The 21,953-nt window shown below is 40.6% G+C and overlaps 2 protein-coding genes across 2 annotated transcripts in view; one reads left to right on the top strand and one right to left on the bottom strand.

The window, feature by feature from the left end:
- The first annotated feature begins 5,906 nt into the window (after positions 1–5,906).
- On the top strand, positions 5,907–10,179 carry clul1 (clusterin-like 1 (retinal)). Its single transcript, XM_034209776.1, has 8 exons — positions 5,907–6,028; positions 6,301–6,449; positions 6,532–6,702; positions 7,292–7,742; positions 8,585–8,707; positions 9,301–9,512; positions 9,741–9,919; positions 10,095–10,179. The coding sequence occupies exons 1-8, from the start codon at positions 5,926–5,928 to the stop codon at positions 10,111–10,113; spliced, it is 1,407 nt and encodes a 468-aa protein (XP_034065667.1). The 5' UTR covers positions 5,907–5,925; the 3' UTR covers positions 10,114–10,179.
- Positions 10,180–10,416: 237 nt separating this feature from the next.
- The window catches only part of yes1 (YES proto-oncogene 1, Src family tyrosine kinase), a 29,419-nt gene continuing 17,882 nt past the window's right edge, over positions 10,417–21,953 (bottom strand). Inside the window, exons 5-12 of the mRNA XM_034209150.1 lie at positions 21,604–21,707; positions 21,180–21,329; positions 19,582–19,737; positions 16,439–16,618; positions 15,966–16,042; positions 14,933–15,086; positions 14,296–14,427; positions 10,417–12,351 (exon numbers count right to left, since the gene is read on the bottom strand). Coding sequence (XP_034065041.1) covers positions 12,143–12,351; positions 14,296–14,427; positions 14,933–15,086; positions 15,966–16,042; positions 16,439–16,618; positions 19,582–19,737; positions 21,180–21,329; positions 21,604–21,707 — 1,162 coding nt within the window. The 3' untranslated portion in view covers positions 10,417–12,142. The remainder of the gene's footprint in view (positions 12,352–14,295; positions 14,428–14,932; positions 15,087–15,965; positions 16,043–16,438; positions 16,619–19,581; positions 19,738–21,179; positions 21,330–21,603; positions 21,708–21,953) is intronic.

The raw sequence follows: 21,953 nt of genomic DNA, 5'->3' as shown, positions 1-21,953 counted from the left end.
CCACAGAGTTTGAAAATGTGGAGGGAATGTCCTGTTGCTGCTCGTGTATTTAATTTTAAAAAACAAATTTAATAGAGCTAGTTTTATTTTGGTTCAGGCCTTGAGTTGCAGGAAGGTGTTTCTTTCATTATTGAACATTATTACCATAATACAGTATTAATATTGTTAATATTAGCATAATTCAATGTGTTTGCTCACCTCAGTGAGACCTTTACCCAAGTAACAAAATAAGAAAATTACAAATATTATTTTTTATTTCAAGGTTCAATGTTGTGTATTGAAGGAATAATACTTGTGTAATACTACTGTGGTGTTAAATATTGCTTCCAGATGATCAACAACACGTGAGTACAGAGCAGGGCCGTCCCTGACCAATGTTGGGCCCAAAGCGACATTGTGAGATGAGGCCCCAACCATTTTTTTTGGAAACAAAGTAGGCCTACTTTGCAAATATAATTCCTGTTTATTATTATTATCAACACAGTTACTTTTTCATACAGTAAATGGTAAATGTGCATTTATGTCGTTCAGTATGCGTTTACAGGTGAATACGTCGGCATTTCCTGCCTCAAAAAGATTAAAATATAATTAATGCAAATAAACTACTTCTACTAATAATAATAATCAGAATCATAATCAATTCAATAATATAAATACTATATTTTTTTATTATAATATAGTTGTAATATAGTCAAGACAAAACATGCTTATGACATGCTCAAAAACTAATATCTCTTAAATCTGTATTCAAATGTAGTTCCCTCTGTCAGCAATGTATCAACAACTACACACACATTCCTATCAGTATTTCTCTGTGTTGTGGTTGACATGGTGATGACTGTTAGGAGTTAAGGGGAGAGGCTGAGCATCGCCATGAAATGTGCAAATTGACATACAAATGAATAAAAGGGGAAAAATGCTCCATGTTTTTTAGGCTGTAAACTTTAACTGTTATGTAAGCCAACTAGAGAGACATTTTATCACTCTTCCTCCTGTACATTAGCAGATAAAAGGCATACAGTACTCGAATGAATGGTAAATAAAGAATACTGGAAATAACTGCATCCCGGACTGAAACTGTCTTTTCGCCGACATCTCTTCATCTGCACTAGTGGCCGAGTCAAAGCCGTGATTGGTCAGATGTCGATTAATTGCAACGGTGTCGGGTTACAGACGTGCTCCCCTTGTCACCTCTCACTCTCACTCACGCGTGTCAGCGGGGAGGGAGGGGAACTGGGAGGGGAACTGCGCTGAGAACTGCGCACAAGCCGAGCTCATAAGCCGAGGCCCCCTGCGCAATGTGAGGCCCCATGCAGCCTGCATGATCGACCTGTAGGGAGGGACGGCCCTGGTACAGAGGCTCTGAACACTGTATAACTCCTGGGGTGTGTGTGTGTGTGCGTGTGTGCGTGTGTGCGTGTGTGTGAGTGCCAAATATACATTTTGTTATTATTTTGATCATATTGGCTGGGATTCATTGGTTTAGACAAGTTTGAATGTGCTACTTATATATTAACTATCAATTTGTTCTTCAAAATCTTGCAATATTTAATCAAAAAAAATGAGAAAGTCTTTTATTCTGCACAACAGGTCTACATTAATCTGTTTCGCCACGTGGAGGCAGCATCAAGCTGTTCAGTTGACATGAGGATTGTGCTAGTTTCCTGTTTACACATCCAGCAGACAGAGAGCAACATTTATAGTCTTGTTTCTGGCCACCTGATGAATACAAGTAAAATAGTCTATCTCTTTAAGATCTTTCGCCTGAGGGAAATATCTGCCTCTTTAGCTGCTAAGTTCTTCACTATGTTCACCAGCTTGTCTCTCTGCTTAGCTTGTAGTGTACAGTGGATTTATCAAAGCCTTTCACTGAAAACAAGGCTGCCTCAGCTCAAAGCAATGATAAAGGCTATGGGAACCGAAACAGAAAACAATTGTGGGACATTAAACAAAAAAACGAGCTAAATGATGCTATCGAATTCTGCAGCCTCAGGTGGTAAACGTCTGTCTCTATAAGCGACACCTTTCACATTACACAAAGTAATTTATTATAAAAGTTGTTCACAGAATAAAAATGTATTTGTAATAGAGCTTAATTTATATATATATATATATATATATATATATATATATATATATATATATATATATATATATATAAGGACTGGCACAGTGATCTGGCAAGGACTGGCACAGTGATCACTCAGTGTCCATGTAAGACATAACAAAGTATGTTTATTATTTACATCTGCTCTTTGTTAAAAAAAAAAGAAAAATTCTGAGAGGCAACATATCCCTCAAGCAAAAACTGTTACTCATTTTAATTGGATTTTTTTCTCACACTTGTTGCATGCTCATTACTGCATTTTTCTACTGGGGAAATATTTGCTCCACATTCTCCTTCAAGCTTCTTCTCAGTGTTAAAAGAGCTTAAATAAGACATCATTTAAACAAAGCCTGTTCCCTCAGAAAACTCACACAGCTCTCAGACCTGTTGGTTCCCAGCTGTTAACGGTTTCATCCATTAAAGCAGTTTATCCCCTGCACCTGTTTATCTCTTCAGTTCAGGACTGCATGCTTTGATCAGTAACTCAGAACTTAACACAGGACCACATCGTGAGTTATATGGACACGCTGCTTCACCTTGAAGTTTATAACTCTCCAAAAAGTCAAAAGTGCATTTGATGTGTGAGCATAACATCAACAAAACAACGCTTTCTCCTGCAATACGTCTTGAAGTTCAACTAATGGAGAAATTTTTTGTGATTTACATTTATTCCTATATTGCGTGCATGCAGCCTGAGATCTTTTTTTTATTGTCAACTGTTTTACATTTAAGTCGGCCGTGGGAGAACATGGGAAGAGTTTCCCCCCCGCAGCGTTATAGGAACCAGGTGTTGAAGGTGTCAGCATTGCAGGCTGCAGATTGACCTGAAGCTGTTTTAGATTATTGTCCAGTCAGGATGCTATTATCTGGGTCACAGCATGCAAAGGGGGGCACATGTTTTAGGTAAATGGGGCACTATGGAAGAAATGGGGACGGAGGAACCCTTTCACCCCGAGTCTCTCACATTCCTGGAGCGGGAATGATAAACAGCTTCCTGCTGAGAGGAATGTTCTCCTAAACTAAAAATACTCTGGACTCACATCTGGGCAAGGATCTAATAATAGCTGGTTTTAAGTTGTACATGAATGATCAATGCAAACAAACACCTACAAAATAACAGCTAAGCTAATGGGTTGATTACATTTAGGGCTGCCACAGAATATGAAATGAACTACACAATTATTGTGGCCAAAATAATTCCCAAAAACCATATAATTGCAATATTTAAAGATAATATATTTGTTATAAAAGGCCTGGGCCTTAGGTCTTTCTGCATGTAAATGGTCTGCGAAGGCTAAAGGCCTGAAACCCCTCCATTGGACTCCTTTGTTTACTTCTGTAACATTGTGACATCACTATGTAACACTCACACTTCCATTGGCTAGCGCTCCAACACATTGTACATGATCTCTAAGTGGTTGACCAATCACAACAGAGCCGGCCAGCTATCCAATCAGAGCAGACTGGGCTCTGGTTTCAGACAGAGGGTGAAAAGAGGTGCTGCAGCACAGGCAGCATCAGAAAAATAAAAACCTTTTTGAACATTAAAGCATGTAGACATGTCACAGTAGAGGTACAAAATACAAATGCGAACCTGAGAGTGAGCATAATATGTCAAATACTTTTCTGCCCCTTAAATGAAAGACAATATGTCAAACATGTACTTTCTATTCCTCCAAAGGTGTACTATTAAACATTTCCGTATTTTATCCAAATGATAATATTTTCAGATAATTTGTGGCTTCTGTTGTGCTACATTCTGATGTTACCATACATCAAACACCTATATTTCTAAGTGTAAACAGTAGCCGGACATGACTAAGCAGCCCCTTACGTAAAACCAACCTCTCTGGCAGCGTGTTGAATGCTGGATTAACGGGCATCAACATGAACAAAGACTGTAATAGGATAAAGACTCCAGTGGAACAAGCACAAATAGACCGGTCAGTTCGACTTCAACTACAAGCCTACTGTCCACACTGAGCACTTTGTTTATGCCCGCAAAGCAGGAGCGTCTTCACTCTTTTACTGGTGAGTTTATGTTGTGATTATTACTTACGGTCTTTTTCTCTATTTGTAATTAGTCATACAATTTGATTTTAAATTTACATTTCTTGAGTTAAGCATTTTATTTATTAGTGTCATGATATATTCTTAGGATTGTGTGCTATTGTAGTAAATGTTATTTTTGATACATTAATCATTTGTACAGCTGTATGTTTTATTGCTACTTTTGAAAGGATACTATGGATTAAGATGATGATGATTAATGCTTTACTTTAATCAATATTAGTACATTCATTTATAGATCATATGAGCTTGTTACAAACAACAGCTTGGCATGTTTTGAGTAGGATATAATAGAGCAGCCTAAACCAATAATGAAATAAGTGAAGAGTACATCCTCAGTTACTGTAAATCCCCGCTGGATGTTAACTTGTGTCCTCGTTTGTCTGAACTGGGGCAGGTGAGTTTAGCTTGTTTACTGTTTACTAAGTTAGCAAGTAAACACAATATAAACCAGGTCAGGCTACATGAAGTGACATGTAGCCTGACCTCCTGACACAGCAGATGGTGCAGGCATAAACACAGCTCAGCAAGTTTTAAACCCCCTACCGTTCACCTCCTAATAGTGGTGCTTAAAGTACAAAAACAAAAACAAAGGCAAGGCTGCTATAGGTCAGTGTATTATTAAAAATGAAAGAGATAATCCTTATAGTATTTGTAGAGTTAAAATGACACAGCTAAGCAACATAAACAATTAGATGTAGAACACCATTAGGTATCTTGCAGTATTATTTAACTCCAGTTATCTCTTAAGTATATTAAATAATGCATTGTTAGAGGAATTTAAGATTTGTATTGCCAAAACTAGGTTGAAGTTGTTGCATATGACAATCAAGCCTTTACATACAGGACGGACATGTAATATATTCCACATTCTAATGCGAAAGTGAGTACAAATCTAAAACGTAGGTATTTTACTCGTCACTGTAATGACTGTACATATGTTAAAGGTTGTGTTGGGACACATCTTTGTAGTTGAACCAACTAAAATAAACTGTTCCAGTTACCTTCTGACATCAAAAGGATGTAAGTCCATTTGGGACACATGACTGTGGTTGTTTAAGTGTACACAGATGTGCAGCACCACCAAGAGGCAGACCTACTTATGACCACGTACAATATTTTTGACGTTTAATCATGCTCAGAACAAATCCTATTAGCTTTCTGGAACAGACCTAACCTGTTGTTTTAGTTTCCTTATTTAAACACAGTGTGTGATCATAATGCAAATGTCAGGGTAGCTGCTATTTTCTTAAAATACAAGTGTAATGAGTTAAGACTTTCAATTCCTCTAATAAAGCAGTTACAACAGGTCTAAGAGAAATGGGCAACCAGAATACAGTATACAGAATTAGTGAGTTAATTGAATAACTGAAATGTACCGTGTTTATACAGCTAATTTAAATCCTATAACTGCATTTTGAAAATAAAATGGTATGGCAGTAGATCAAGTCAACAGGAAAACAATGTCCCTGTGCATTTAAATAAGTAAATATAGGTTATATCTTTATTTGAGATGTAAGATTTCACTGTAAAAGCAATGCGGGTGCAGGGGAGAAATACAATACAGACCCTTCCAACAATTTAACATCTTCAGACTTTAATATTGAAAACTAAATGAAATACTCTTAAGACTTTTCAGGGATCTTCAAGTGTATCTGATTCTGTACCGATAGTAATATCACATTTCATGTCCTTTCAGAATCCTTTTTCCAGAGGTTTAAACTTCAAAGCTGCTGAGTGAGCTCAAGATGAAGCTGCTGCTTGGTTTGTTTGTTCTGGGGGCGACGCTGGGGGTCCTTTATTCTGCCCCAGAGGACGAACCCACCGGCATCTCAAAGGACACCTTAAAACGTGAGTCAGCACAAAACTCCTTCATTTAGAGGGAACATGTTTGATGTTGTTTATTAAAGTCAAAAGTACATTTTTATCTGCCACGGCAAAAAAGTATGTTAGAGTTGTGTATTCTGATATATAATGTGGATAACAGTGGAATTAAATCATAGGCTTTCTACAGGTGTCTTAATTAGTTTTCAATGTCATATACTGTAAATCAGATTGCATTATTTAATAAAGAGACAATCGTTTTCACCCTATTTGTGTTTTTCTTTTCTTCTCACTCTCAGAGTTGTCCCTGGATGGGGAGAAACTTGTGGACGAGGAGGTGAGGCGGGCTCTGTACGGGGTGAAGCAGATGAGGGAGGTGATGTGGAGGAACGAGCAGAAACACGAACACCTCATGAAGTCTCTCCGACACAGCAGTGACAAGAAGAAGGTAAGAACAACATTGACCTAAGAAAGAAAGGCAGACAGAAAAAAAGCACATGGATAAAACATATCTTCCCTTCTCCCACCAGGAGGCAGACCAGCTGACTAAGGAGGTGAAGCAGAAGCTGCAGGAGGCCGAGCAGCAGTGCAAAGAGTCCCTGCAGTCTGAGTGGAAGCAGTGCAGGCCCTGTCTGGAGGACGCGTGCAAAACGTTCTACACCTCCACCTGCCGCAGGGGATATGGCTTCTTCCATGCCAAGGTATCCAACTCCACTTCAGTCATTCTTACTCTATCCTCCAAACTATTGCAGCAACATCGGCAAAAATACAACTTTTATTTGGCTCTTTTTTGGATGCAATATGTGGCTCTAGGTGGTAGAATTGTCTTATTGTATTTTTCAGTAAACAATGCATCAAAACATCAGATAAGGGAACAAGTGTTAAATGACCTGTTTGCATTTTTTAATAATGACATTAGTCCAATTAATAAATAAATATTGCTGCACTAGTAAAAAATGTAAATGTGCCAAAACGACATTCTTTGTATGTAATTTCCTTTAGACCAGTGCTTCAAATACTTGTGGTCCTTGATTAGTTGTATGTAACCCCTGGTAGTGTCATCAGTTGGGATCACTTTAACCAAAGGGACTGTTTTTGTTGCCTTATTTTCAATATTTTTGGAGGTCTGAAGAGGTTCAACGTTACATTATTTAACAAGAAAATATCTTAGGAACAGCAAGTAAACTACGTTTTGTGTTGCAGAATTTAGTTTTTCTTACTCCCCATAAACTTCTTGTGACCCTGGGTTACAATAACAAAAACTCACCTCCATCTCTTTTCACTCTGTAGGTGGAGAACTTCTTCCGCAGAGTGTCTGGGCGCTTCGGCCCCAAAGAGGCCCGTCTGGATGCAGGGGACATCCTGGTGAACCAGGGCCTCGAGGACAGCGACGAGGACAGCGACATGGAGGCGGACCGCATCGAGGAGTCCTTCAGCAGCCTGAGCAGCAGGGTCGGGGGGCTGGTGAACCGCAGCGTGGGGCTGGTCTCCACAATGAGCGGCCGGCTGGACCAGGTCCTGCAGAAAGCCTTCCTGAACTACACCGACTCCCTGATGGAGGAGGACACCGTGGACCCCTACGACCCGGCCCGGGACTCCAGCTTCCTGCAGGGGGTGGGACTGGAGGACGTTCTGGAGTCCTTCTTCGACTTCGGCAAGAGTGTGGTGGAGGAGTTTGGAGCTGTGGTGACCCAGAGGTTTGAGGACATCCAAAAGGCGGTGGAGGAGCAGAAGAAGAAAGGTAAATACGGCAGAAAAAATGAAAAACATGGATTGTTTACTTTTAAATATAAGCATGAACATATACTCCAGGTACCAAAAAAAGAACACATCAGCCCTTTTCAGTATAATATAGACCTACGTTATATTACTTGATTATACCTGTTGGGGAAATATTTTCCAAGGCCCATAACTTTGACCCAGTTTATCAGTTCATACTGTCCTGACTGAGCGCACGCACCTGTAGCTTTGGCTGCTCTGCTCTCAGTGTTTTGTCTCCCTGTTCCTGCCTGTTGGCGTCAGCTGATAGAGGTGTTATGATTCTATCTTATTATGCAGCATGTTGATGATTCTCTCTGAACTAGCTAACTACATGGGTCTGGGGTAGAGTTCTTCAGAATTGACGTGGCAACTCTACCGTGAAGTCAGAACCTCTGACTCTTTGACATGTTTTGTGAATTCTCCGGCTGAAGCTCCAAATAAACCCATCAGTGTTTGACATCAAAGGTCCAGCTCTCCCCGTGTCTCCTTTGAGTTGGTGACTCCTCCTGCATTGCTAAACAGAAGTTTCCCCCACAATACCTATTGGTGTATTACGTGTTAGAATAAAGTGTGAATACTCAAATTAAGTACATGTACCTCAGCATTGTTGGCCTACCAAGTACATGTCTTGGATAAATAAAGGCCTACTTTGTTAAAATAATTTTAATGACAAAATATTGATAATATTGCACTCAAACGAGATGTGGGAACTTGGAGAATATTAGAGAGTGTATTGCTTTTTACTTACTTTATCTTTGTACACAGTGTACATTAATAAAAAAACACTAATCTAGTTGTTGAACATGTTTCTGTTTGCTGTAGGGAGGGAGATGTTCCCTCGTTTCCTGCAGAACAGGAAGTTGTGCCGGGACCTTCGCAAACATACCTCCGAGTGCTGGCAGCTGCAGAGCCAGTGTGAGGCCTGTCAGGGAGCGCTGCTCACAGGTGAAGCTCCACCACCAACAACAACAACAACAACAACAACAACAACACCACCCACACACTCTCAGTTTACCTCAGCTGAAGTGTAGGAAGACTGTGATACAAGTAAAAGCCCTGCAATCAAAATGTTATTCAACTAAAAGTACAATAGTATTAGCATCAAAATATTCTTCAAGTACCAAAAGTAAAAGTACCCATTATGCAGATTGACCCATTTCAAAAATAATATGTCATTATGTTTTGATTAAGCGTTATCAAAGCTGGTAAAGGTGGAGCATGTTTTAATCACTTTTTATACTGCAGGGTAGCTCGTGAATTTGGACTCTAGGTGAAACTAAAGTCTTATCTAATTGTTGTTTATATTTCACATCATTAATCCAAATCTGCAAAGTAACTAAAGATATTAAATCAATGTAGTGAAGTAAAAATACATACTTTACCTCTGAATTGTCGTGGTGTAGAATTACTAAGTAGCAACAAATTGAAATACTCAAGTAAGTTCAAGTATCTCAAAATTGCACTTAAGTATGTGTACTCAGTTACTTTACACCACTGCTTACATTAACCCCCCTGCCTGCTCCTCCTTCTGCCTCTAGAGTGCCCCAGCGTCCGGGACCTGCATGTGGAGCTGGAGGAGGCCTCCCAGATGTTGGATGTTTCCACAGAGCAGTACGATGAGATCCTGTCCATCGTCCATCACCACACTGATGAGACCGTCAACTGGCTGAGCAACATGGCGGCCGACTTCAGCTGGGTGGCTCAGTCTGTGAACAGCAACACTCCTGAAAATATCTTCAGTGTCAACGTGGTGAGGAGTGGAGGACATTAATGAAAAGGGTAGATTCATAGAGTGTATGGTTAGGAAGTCTTCAGGAAATAATCATCTACTAAAAAATGCTCTAACTTTGGAGCCTTGACACGATAAAAATCAAAACACAATCCATGAAATGCCAAATAAACAAACCCTTTTAGTCAAAATCCAATAGGCCGGATGCAATTTGATAATCGTTGGTGTGTGACTTCTCCCATCCTGCAGGTGGCACCAAACACCCAGGATGAACAGAATGAATCTGAGACGGAGACCAAGGTGGAGGTGAACATCCTGAACTCTCCCCCAATCATCTTCTCTGTCCCTGGGGAGCTGAAGCTGAGGGACCCCGCCTTCATCCAGTATGTGACTCAGGAGGCTCTGAGCAAGTACAAGGAGATGGTCAGGTGAGAGCTTTGATTTACCTCCATCACACCACCTGCTGCTTCTACTGTAGATTTTGTTTTTCTTTAAAGACATGAACAAAATAGGTATTGGAATTTAGACAAAAGTGTGCTCAAACTTCAACTAAAGTCAAGTACTTCGTCTATTCTGACATCAATGAATTCTGTTTCTTCACAGGTACGGTGAGGATGAGTAAACTACAGTCTCCTTTTCTAAACTTCTACCAGCACTTTATTTTAAGATTAGAAATAGCTTGTGCTCCTGTATGTCAATCATTCCTATTTATTGAATGTAAAATGAAGAAAATGTACGTACCCGTTGTAAATTGGTGTACATAAATACAATTAAATACCAAAAGAGCCTTGAGTGATTTATAAAAGGTCACATTGAGCTTCTTGGAGCCGAGTTGTTCAAGACGTGGACATCCAAACTTCGACATCGCAGGCTGATCTGAACGAGGTTGGATGTTGCTTGCAAAGAACAAGAGAAGGCTAAATGACTCCTTTGAGGAAAAACTTTTATTTTTTCTGAACAAAATCATATTAGTTACCATTCTCAGTAATGTCATTATCATCTCCCCACCAGGTCAAGTTCCATTTTCAGGAACAATCACATATTAGCTTGTGAGTGAAACACAAAGAAAAACAAAAGAAATTCACATCTTTGTCCGATCCTTATTATTACTTATCGAATGACAGTACGATTTCCCATCTCATACCGCTGGACAGACAGTGGAGGTAACCTTTTATTGGACTTTTATATTACTTATAAAAGCACCAACGCCCTGACCTGCCCACTGTGTGTGCACAGTGTTTGTTTTGTCTGGTATTAATAACTATGGGAAGTAAGAAAACCATAAAGGGGAGCTAGAGAGGAAAATACCATCTGACAGCCGTTGTTCCTTAACACATGGCTGGTTGGCTTTGCATATGTTCATTTACAAATTAAAATTGTGTTGTAGGATTTAGATGAAAGGATTCCCTCCGTTAGACAGAGAATTCATTCGAGTAAAGGCATGTTAAGTTTTAGTTTGGTGGTATTTTACTGAGAAGAACAGAAAGAAATACTACAGCAGCATGTATGATTTACATGATCATGGAAAAGATCTAACATAATCCTTCACCAGGAATAGATGGGAAAACTGCCATTTTAAAACTGTGCAACTTTGTTAAGATTCTTTTACAGCAATCAGAAATATGCACCAAGATGCTTATTTCCGATAACTACTCAAACATACTTCAATTTCACAGCTGATATTCAAAACATTTATAAAATGTTAAACAGGAAAAAAGTTATCGCACATGAATATTATCAAAATAGCTGTTTATGATTTCAAGTCCCCGTTTAAATTAAAAAACAATTAAAAAAGCATATTAAAATCCGATGTGATTTGCCATTCAAGCGACCGTATTAAATATCATTTGTAGGATTTCTAAACACGGCCTTCTCATGTTCTCACTCATCCACCTGATCACACCTGCTGAAAATACATCTTTGCACGTACTGTGTGTACATCTGCTTTGATCTCTCCGTACATTCGTTCATCCGTAAAGTACAACCAGTCCATTTACTCCTCCTCCTCCTCCTCCTCCTCCTCCTCGCACCTCCTCCTCCTCGCACCTCCTCCTCCTCCTCGCACCTCCTCCATCACAGCTTCACAGACGCAGCACACACTGACATTTCAACCATAGTTGTTGGTCAACAACATAACCCATCAACCTGCATTTAAAAACCAAACTCATGTACATACAAAAGATCTTGACTTCAATATCAAAGAACTGTGTAAAATAAATTGGGATTGAATTAGATGAGAGGGGGCATTTAAAAAAGTAAAAAATGGTGCGCCTGCAAGTAGCCATCAATTTAAAATGAGAAGACAGCCCCTCTCTGTTTGATCACAGTGTTGTGGCCGGTCCATGTGGATTATTCTGATGAGCAGGCTTCCCAAAGCTTAAAGTACCAGCACCAATCTGCACAGTTGGACATTTCCCCAAACATTTGGTCCCCGATTAGCCAAGGGACGTCCCTCTACTTCAGGGAACATTTTCTTCTTGCTTCTGCAGATAAACCAGAGTGGCTGTGGACTAGTTTGTAGCTTTGACACCTTGTCTCTGCAGCCTCATCAAGGCTTTTTCCCATGCCGAAGTCCTGTGTTGTACCCGGCTTTGCTCTCCACTGATGTATGAAGCCAGAGTTCACCCCCCAAACAATCCCCCCCCCCCCAACTAAAGGTTGTCCCCGGGCTGGTACAGTGGCTCTGTGGCTGTGAAGTAGTCTTCCAAAAAGGACTGGATGTATTCGAAGGTTGGTCTCTCATCCGGCTCCTTCTTCCAGCAGTGCCTCATCATCTCGTGGAGGGACTCGGGGCAGCCCTGGGGGCAGGGCATGCGGTACCCTCGCTCCACCTGCTCAAGAACCTCTCGATTCACCATACCTGGAGAGAAAATACAACAAATGCAGTGTGAATGGACATCTAGTGTTTTTAACCATAACACTTTCCCGTGCGCATCACTCATCATGTAATACAGTTGGGTACAAAACATGACCATCATTTTCAAGTAATATTTAACACGTGTACAGAAATTAATTAGCTCAGCCGTTTCCTAAAATTGTAGGTACTTTTATATTGATACATACTGTTTCATAACTAATAGGGTTTTTACATTAGTTATTATTTGACGGCAGAGATTTAGAGGAACATGATGGGTATTACATTTCATAAAATGCCACTTAAATGAACAGCTACATGGATTAGTGTTAACAATAATCATGTTAATGTGACTTCCCTCTGTGGGTCAGTGGGAGTTCATTAAGAGAATGAATGACAAGTGGGCCAGTTTTCTGGTGAAGAAAAATTGTGCTAATCTTATCAGGAAACAACCCAGTCCACAGCCTGAAGCAGGAGAAACGTGTTGGCATCAGGCAGCTTTAAAAAAGAAGCCCATCCACTGTGTGAAATGAGAGAGATGAAGGAAAAAACAACCTAGGTGGAACAGTATTTCCTGTAAGGACCCATACAGGGCAGAAACATTTACTAAAATCTAACCGACCAGTCATATTTGGCTAAAATAAATGTTGCCACTCCCACAGTGCTGCTTCTCCTTCTGGCTTTTCCTGCACTACTAAAGCACCAGAGACGTGGATATCTTCCTAAGACAGGAAGACAGTGATCCTGAACCCTGTGACACGGCGCTGAAACAGCTCCATGGGGAGCTGAACAGCAGCTAAAAGAGGTTGTGACTCAGAGACAGTGGTATGGTCCCAACCACATCCTCCCACTGCGTCTCTGTGGGAGAGAGGGGATCAGATTATCTCAGACTCTGGGGGAGAGAAAGGGCCCGGAGCGACTGCTGGGACCCGGATACGATAGCAGCGTGGGCACTTCGGAAGCTGAGGTGTTAGCGTGATTTATGTCTTAAATCTGAAACCCTCATCTCTAATAACGTGCCTGACTGAATATCTGAATGAGTGTGTGAGAATCTATATATAAGAAGGACTGAAATAGAAAAAAAGATGATGTGTTCCCAGGCTTGCTGCGTGTATACGTGCCTCATATCGCTTCTTTAAAACAAAAGAGCAGAAATAAAGAGGAAGTGTAACTACTTTTTATTTATTCATTTATTTTATTTTGTACTTCTTTGCTTTGAGTGCTGTCACGTCAGTTTAATGTGTCTGAATTTAACAGTGATATAATGTACTTTTTGATTTGTCATTGTTTTTCGGGGTTGTTTATTTCCGTGCGTGTTTGTGCTTGTGGGTGTGGAATACAATTCATAAAGACTGGGGGGAAAAAGGAAAAAAAAGCGGCCTAGAAAGACTGCAGCTCAGCAGGACAGAGCCACACATGTCCCGTGAGTCATACTCCTCTTTTAAGAAGCGAAAAGAGGGGTTCAGCCTCCTGAATCTGCAGCTCTGGGGCGAATAATTAGACCAAACGGGTTGCTCTGAAACCAAAGAGGGCCCTGGGAACCAGATGGCCTTCTACATGAGATGGTGGTTAAGTCTGCCATATGGCACGCTCTGTAATCAGTGCCACAGACACACTGCTGTCCTCCAGCAGGGGGCAGACATGAGGCTGCACACCACAGGAAGAGGGAGATCATGTGAGAGCGCAACTTTCCCATGCATTAACAAGTCATTACACATCTACGTTTATCACATCTACTATTAATAAAGGACGATGAGTTGAATTTCAGAATCATCCTGAGGCGAGGTTAATGAATTATTCCTGTTTCCCATGGAAGTGCAACCTATTCATGACCGTAGGGGGACAGGAATATAGACAACAGCAGGAAAAGGAAGCTTCATGTCAAATGAAAAGGGAAAAATAGACATCAAAATAGTTTTCTCCTCATCATCTGTGCTTCTTCATCGTTACCTGGGTACGGCACTCTGCCCTTGGTCACCAGCTCAGTCAGTAGTATACCAAACGACCAGCCGTCAGATTTGATGGTGAAGCGTCCGTACAGAGCGGCTTCAGGGGCCGTCCACTTGATGGGAAACTTAGCACCTGGGAAAAAAGAGAATAAAAACCAAAAAGGATTAATCAATATTTTCACAATTGATTGATCTGACCTTTGGGGCATTCATCTGCAGTTAAAACACTAATTGATTGTTCATTAAGTTAGTGAAACATTGTGATATGTGATGCAGGTATACTGAATGTACAATGAAAGTGTCAATATGTGCTCGTGTAATTAATTATTATCATTTCTTTATTTATATGCCGATTCTCTTTTGGTTTAAACAGTCAAAAGGTCTATAAAATGTAAGCAATTACTTGATATCTTCTCACAATAACACCAAACACGTCATATTCAAACAGGTTTTAGGGATCCAAAAGCACTCCTGAATGCTTGAAACAGTTTTAGTTTAACCAGTGTTGGAGTGACACCAAAGGTTATATTGAAGCACCAAAGAAGGCCTGAAGGGTTCAGAATCACTTTCTCATGTATTTATAGCTGATGTGGTTCTTAGAAAAGGCAGACACACATGTGCCAGTTCTTAATACAGACCTTGTCTGGCGGTGTACTCGTTGTCCTCGATGAGCCGAGCCAGGCCGAAGTCGGCGATCTTACACACCAAGTTATCAGCCACCAGGATGTTGGCGGCTCTCAGGTCTCTGTGGATGTAGTTCATCCTCTCGATGAAGGCCATGCCGTCTGCGATCTGAGACGGGAGCGGACCATGCAAAGAAACGGGGGGGAGGAGACAGAAAATACATGTTTTACCAGGATGCAACCAAAGCAAGAGACTTGAATCAATTTAAATGAAAATAAAATGATCAATAATTACTTTTGAATAAAACACTGCAAGTTTTTTAATATAGCATGTATCAACACAAGGCAATTCAAAGGGCTGTACAAAAACATTAACATATAGGGCAACAGAAACACCTAGTCAAATTACATTTAAATAAACTTAAAAATAGTCATTACAAATCCAAGATACTACAAATGAAACCATCTAAAGTTACAAACTACAATAATAATACTCAATTAGCGGGGTCATTGGCCTATCATTCAACCCTAATATTAGTTATTTAAATACGAGATTATATGCAGCTGCGACAACAACTGGACAAATCTTTAACACGACTATCTGGATCTTTAACCCGCCTCGGTGTAACGCTCAAACACTTTCCCCCTCCGCTGCTGAGTGAGGAGGAAGAAGCCTGGGAGTGTGCAGAGGCGAATTAAGAGCAGATCGCGGTGGGTTAGCGCACCGGCCGGCTTAAGTGGCCTCTGATGAGCGCTGCTTAAGTGCTACTGTGGCAGTTAAGTGGTGAAGAACCAGGGGAGGCGCACACACAGTGAAGGGGGAGGGTAGAGATATCAGATAGGATATTAAATAAATATGATAGCCAGGCAGAGACCAAACTGAGACTGAATATTTGACTCATACACACACGGCTGGGAAGTTTCCCACATGGAGCTTTCTTTGTTTTGTTGCTGATGCATGAAAAGTGCTCCTCTCACACACTGAGTTAAAACAGCAGCTGGGCAGGTGGGAGGGAGTTTCTGTGTACACACTGTTTTATAATCGTACCTGTGCAGCCATGTCCACCAGCTGCGGCAGCTTCAGATATCGACCGTCTCCCTCCTTCATGAAGTCCAGTAAACTACCTGCCAGAGTTCAGAGTAAAGCATGGTGAATATATCTGTTTGGGCGTAATGTAAAAACACTTGATTCAGCATTAGTTGAGAGTTCAGTGTCAGAAAACTCTCAAATAACCAAAAACACATTGAAGGCAACATGACTTCAAACATCATGGAGGCTTTCTGCATTAACTTCAGTTTTATGTTGGTCTTTATTGCTCTCACAGACCAATAAAGTTTAAGCGCACTTACAATAAGAGTCACACTCAGGGTTTCAATGAGTCATAATGATGTTTGACTGGATAAGAGGTTAAAGATGATTGCTTTGCTACATTAATGTCCCTCGGTACAGATTGTTCCTGTTATTATCCATAATGTCTGTGGTGTGTGCCAATGCTTGACTTCTGCTTTTTGAGTTCGTACCTTTGGCCATGAATTCAGTGACTATGTAGATGGGCTCCTCAGACACCACGGCGTAGAGAGGAACCAGTTTATCGTGCCGGAGTTTCTTCATGATCTGAGCCTCCTGCAGGAAGGCCTCTGGGGACATGGTGCCGGGCTTCAGGGTCTTGATGGCAACCTTAGTAGTGCCGTTCCATGTGCCTGAATAAAACAAAACAAAATGATCACTCAGGTTTGAAATGAACCATAAAACAATGTTCTATTTCAAACAATAATTTATTGTCAGTTCAAGTCATGCACACATCGCAGCTCCATTTCCAACATCAACAAGGACAAATATGAAGACGGAACAACAAGGGAACATAAATGTAACACTACATTTAATCACAATATGTTAAAGACCCTTTACGGTACGTCCACACGGTTCCGTTGCGTGCTTCAACGGAGACGCTTCCCATTCACTTTGAATGGGGTGACGTCAAGCTTTGCCGAACTGCATTGTGGTTCCGTCACTTCGCTTGGCCTCGGTTGCTCGCTTCGAAAGTTGAACTTTTCAAGTGTCGGCGGAAGCGCTAGCCAATCACCCGCGTGCTTGAGTGTCTGGGGCGGGAGATTAATGTGATTGGTGGTTGGTCGCGCGCCAGACACGCCCACCGGCAAGCTTCAACGCGACGGAACCGTGTGGACGTAGGGTATCCTTAATTCGGTATTTAACTCCTTATTTCATTTCAAGATTGAATGGTACACAAAAGAGTGCTTTAGTCAAACCTCATTAAATGGTCGGACCCTGTTTCTCTGAATTGATGGCAATAAGTAATTATGCTTCATTCTTGGAGTTTAGCAAAGGGTTGATATTCAAATCGAGATTTTCATTTGGTGGAGCAGTTTTGACTAAACAGTGGTGAACAAACACTTGTAACAATTGGTGTACTTGCTCCGAAACACCTTGAAATTATTAAGGAAATAATTCATCTAAGGCATGTCCAATGTATCAAGTGACACACACCGTAACTCTAAAACACAGAGGATCCATTAAATACTTTTCGACCCCTTTTAAGTGATTGAAAAGTCGGGCCTAAAAAATCCCCCGTCATGACACTAATCCTTGGCAGCGCTCCCGTGTGAGAGGAGCTGCTCTCACTCCACGGCTAAAACAATCAGCCACTTCCTGCTGCAGAGCCACTTACTCACGCCCTGTTTGCATACAATGAGCTGAGGCAGGAGATCGGCTGCTTCCGTCACAGCGCTGACCTTCATGAACGAATCACACAGAACAAACTTCACACACACGCTGGAGGACAAAGTAGGGCAATGATAATATCTAATAATAATATATGGTGGCGAGCACATGGAGAACAATGGAGGTCAACCAGCACAAGGCATCATATAAAAACTCAATGTGGAACAAACAGGAGTTCTAGTAGCTGCTTCTCCCTTTGGATTTCAGTAAAGTGTATCCATGTTGTTTTACCTTAGTTGTTTTGTTTCACTCAGTGACATCAAACATTACTTTTTTTTTAGGAGTCAATGTCAATAGTCCCTCCTCAAACACAGGCACACACACTTTTTCAATTAAATTACATTTTTGTAGTTTTTTTTCATATATATTTTGCCATCAACATTGATTCATATTATTGTTTGTACTCAAGTATTTTTTTAACATTTTTTTAAAGTATTATTATTAGTATATTCTCTAATATATTGTACATTTTAACATCTGTTTCCACCTTTTTCTGTACTGTATTTTCTTATCCGTTTGTCTGTGTATATGCAATGTATTTGCAAATAAACAGACACAAACGGTCAGTAAGAAGTTGTAGCTGAGTGTAAAACCATCAATAGCAGAGGGACAGAGGGATTCCTGGGATTGCTCAGCGGAGGCTCGCAGGTCGAGGCTTGCTGCAGGCCACGCTTAATGAAAGAGTTAGAGCTGAAAGAGACTCGCGTTCCCTGAAAGCCCCGTCTCACATGCAGGCCGGAGAACTGAAGCGCAGGAGGTGACCTGTAATTACTGAGCTATGTGTGTGTGTGTGTGTGTGCGTGTAGCTCAACAGTAATCAGCGTTTACATCAGTATGTGGGCCAGCGAGGCATCAAGACAAGCTTTTTACAGAGGTCAGTCTCAACTTGAAACTAACGCAAATCTATAAACTCAGTTTGTGTGCATTTACTGCCTCCGAGTTGTTTCACATTACATTGACATCAGTTATAAATAATGTACAGCTTATGCTTTGTATCTGTATGTAAACCCTAATGGCCGTGTGAGTGGATGCCCATGCAGTTGTTTATATTATTTAATAATTCATCATCAGTGTGAGCCTCAAACATAAATATTAGAGTGTGTATTCATGTGTCTGCGGTGCTGACATAGGAAAGTGGTGGATGCATCCCAGTGTGTGATACGTCAGGCTTTCCATACTCTAACATCAGCTGACCAATTTCACACAAATCCAACCTGCATTCGCGTCATACAGCTTTTGCTCCAGCATTTCTGTGGAATTAACAGAGAGACTCCAACGGAAACCCTTTAAAGGTCTATAACATAGTGTGTTATCATCAACATGTTGGACTGAATGCAGACCATTTCAATTAAATAATGGCAAAAATGTATTGGTTCCAGCGTCTCAAATGAAAATATTTGCTGGTTTACTTTTTCTTCTATGTTGTTGAAATGAATACTATTGTTGTTTCATTGGTGTCCAGATAATCAAATGTTACTAACATGGCAACTTTGGCTTTTGAAATTGTAAAAGGTGTTGTTCAATATTTTCTGGCATTAAATGAACCAAATAAATTCTTAATAAGGAACTAATCTGCAGATTAATATATGATGAAAGTAATCAAAGAGGCATTGCAGTCAGCCGTAACAGAGGAGTAAATGTTACTTGGCCTGTGTGTTATCTCTTGTGTTCAAACCTTCCAGCTAGGTTCAAAGAGCACAAGTATTTTCTATGACCCCAAACGCCCAGCACCAATTATTTCCAGTTGCAGCCTGTGCAAAATGTATTTCACAGTACTGCTTTCTGGTGTGACCAAGAAAATAAAATACTCAAGAAATACCACATTTGTTGGGAGTCAATTTGTTTGCCTTACGGTTAAACCATTAACATCTTCACAAGCCAAAGTCCATGCGTGTGTGTTTTAACAGCATTAATGGTCTCTTACCCATCCAGACTTCTCCAAAGCAGCCCTGGCCGAGTTTGAGCTCCAGTCGGAGAGACTCTCGTGGGATTTCCCAAGCATCCTTAGCTAGTCCCTGAGTCTGAGGCTTCACCGTGGGGCACACGGTCGTCAGCCTGTAGCATAGACCGTCCGAATGTTCTGGACAGGAACAGACATGTGAAGACAGAAAGAAAAGAATGAGCTTTATGTTTGAATTATCAGCCTCCAGCCTGGTAACAAACAAAATAACTGTGTTGAGTTAAGAACAAAATCGTAGCAGCAACGGGAGTTACGCTTCAGTAAATGCAGTGTGAACACGTGATGAATACAACAATACATTGCCACTTGACACCAACAAACTACAATCCAAAATAAACGCACTAAACTCTTGACCCGTCATTCCTCAGAAAAAATGAATTTATTTATTTGTATGCTCATTCCCAGGTATAATCAAATCTTATGGTATTCTCACCATAATGACTTGAAATGTGTTGAACTCAATAAAGTTTCAATTGTAATAAAGGATTGTAGTCAAAGTTTAGGGCCTAAAGCAGCTGAAAGAGGCCATTCAAACCATCTCATGAAATGCATGATTGTCATTCTGCACACAGTAAAAGGAGACACAGCGAGCAGCAGCCTGTTATATTGAAGCTACTGAACAGGTAAGATGTTCTCAGGTATTGTTGACTCATGTCACGAGTGTAAAAGCCTGCACTTGGAGGAATACAAAGAGTCAATTATAAGGCACACTGCCGGGAGTAAATTACATGAATCGTGTGGAAGCAAGCAGTGTCAACAACACAAGACCTAAATGAAATGTTAAGGAGCTGTAAAACAAACATCCTCTTGTTTATGGATACTGCCTCTGTGAGTGTAAGTGTGTTCTTCATAAACAGTTTGTCCTGTGTGTGTTTTCATCATTCAGACGCTTTCTTCTGACAATCTGCTGGGTATCTTCCCCGGCACAGCTGCCTGCCTTTCAAATGTGAAGATTACAGCAGGCTTACATCTGTTTTTTTTTTAACGAGACATTTTATATTCATGCCTCTTTCGGGTTGAGCCTTACATGGTTTGCCGTTTTGAGACTTTGACGTGATTTCTGAGCTGTGAGCGGATCAGTGAAGACACTGCTTTAAAAATCACCACAGGAGGAAAACTGTTTGTAAGATAAACTCAGAATGTATTTCAGCAGATGTGCAGCTGAATAATGCATTTTCTCCAGCAAGAGCTGCATTCATTGGATAAAATACTTTTATTTCAAAGACGCGAAACGTATAACTGATAAAACATTGGCTTATTTTCTCACATAAAACACTCAGAGAATAGCCGACTTATTTCTGCATTTAAAGTGCACCATTGTATCTCTTGCACTATTTTTATTACACTATTTGACTTCCTATTTATTATATGCCGCACTGTTAGCTTGGCCCAGGACTTAAGATGTTCATCGCCAACAACTACACTACTGCTTTTGTGCATAGGACAATAAAACCTTTGAACATTGAAGGAAAAACTACTTTTAGTAAGAGCAGCTGTCCAGTTGTAAATAACAATTTGTCTAAGCGCTTCCCACATGAGAATAAGATGAATGTGCTGCATACCTGTGTAGTGTTTCACCAGCTTCTGCAGATTCTCAAACTGGGCCCGAGTGGTGATGTAATAACCTCCGTTGTCCAGCTTTCGGATCTTGTAGTGTTTGACGTTGTCGCCCTTCACCTCGTCCCAGTCCCGGAGAGACAGAGAGTAGGCACCTTTAGGATCCACAGGAAGTAAGTTAGATTGAGCAGCAGAAACTCTTGAATCTGCATCACAGGCTTTCATCCCACAGAACATCTGATAAACATAAAAACACATTTTAACTTCTAACCGACATTCAAATAAGAAGAACTCCCATATAATGAACATATGGCCGCAATAAAATGGAGCCCACAAGCACAAATAAGGAAAGGCTTTCATCTTTGCCTTTAATATCAAAACGGCAGCATTTTCATTACAGTCTGGCTTTCATGAAATGAATCCTCTTACCTTTGGTCGTCTCACTCTCTCGTGCCAAGAAAGTTCCCCGCTGGTTCCCTGGATGCAATAAGAGGCGCTCGGCGTCTTTGCGGCCCATTTTACCAAAGTACCATCTGCAGAAAGAGAGAGAGACAGGAGGAGCTCCACATGTTATAAACTGCATAACAAGTAGCATTTTCTCTGTTCGGGTAATAAGAGCACTGCTGATGGACATTCTCTGGGTTTAGATGAATCCTAAACACCCGGTCTATACAATTGTCAAGTCGAATATTAAAGCTGGACAGAACATAATATATTGTTAGTAAGTTTTACACAACATTCATTTACAATACCAGCAGTTTGTATGTGGTTCGTATGTA

The sequence above is a fragment of the Gymnodraco acuticeps genome, unplaced genomic scaffold (genome assembly GCF_902827175.1).
Source record: "Gymnodraco acuticeps unplaced genomic scaffold, fGymAcu1.1, whole genome shotgun sequence".
NCBI lineage: Eukaryota > Metazoa > Chordata > Actinopteri > Perciformes > Bathydraconidae > Gymnodraco > Gymnodraco acuticeps.
Note: the sequence above shows the minus strand (reverse complement) of the source record. Positions and strands in the feature narration are given on the sequence as shown.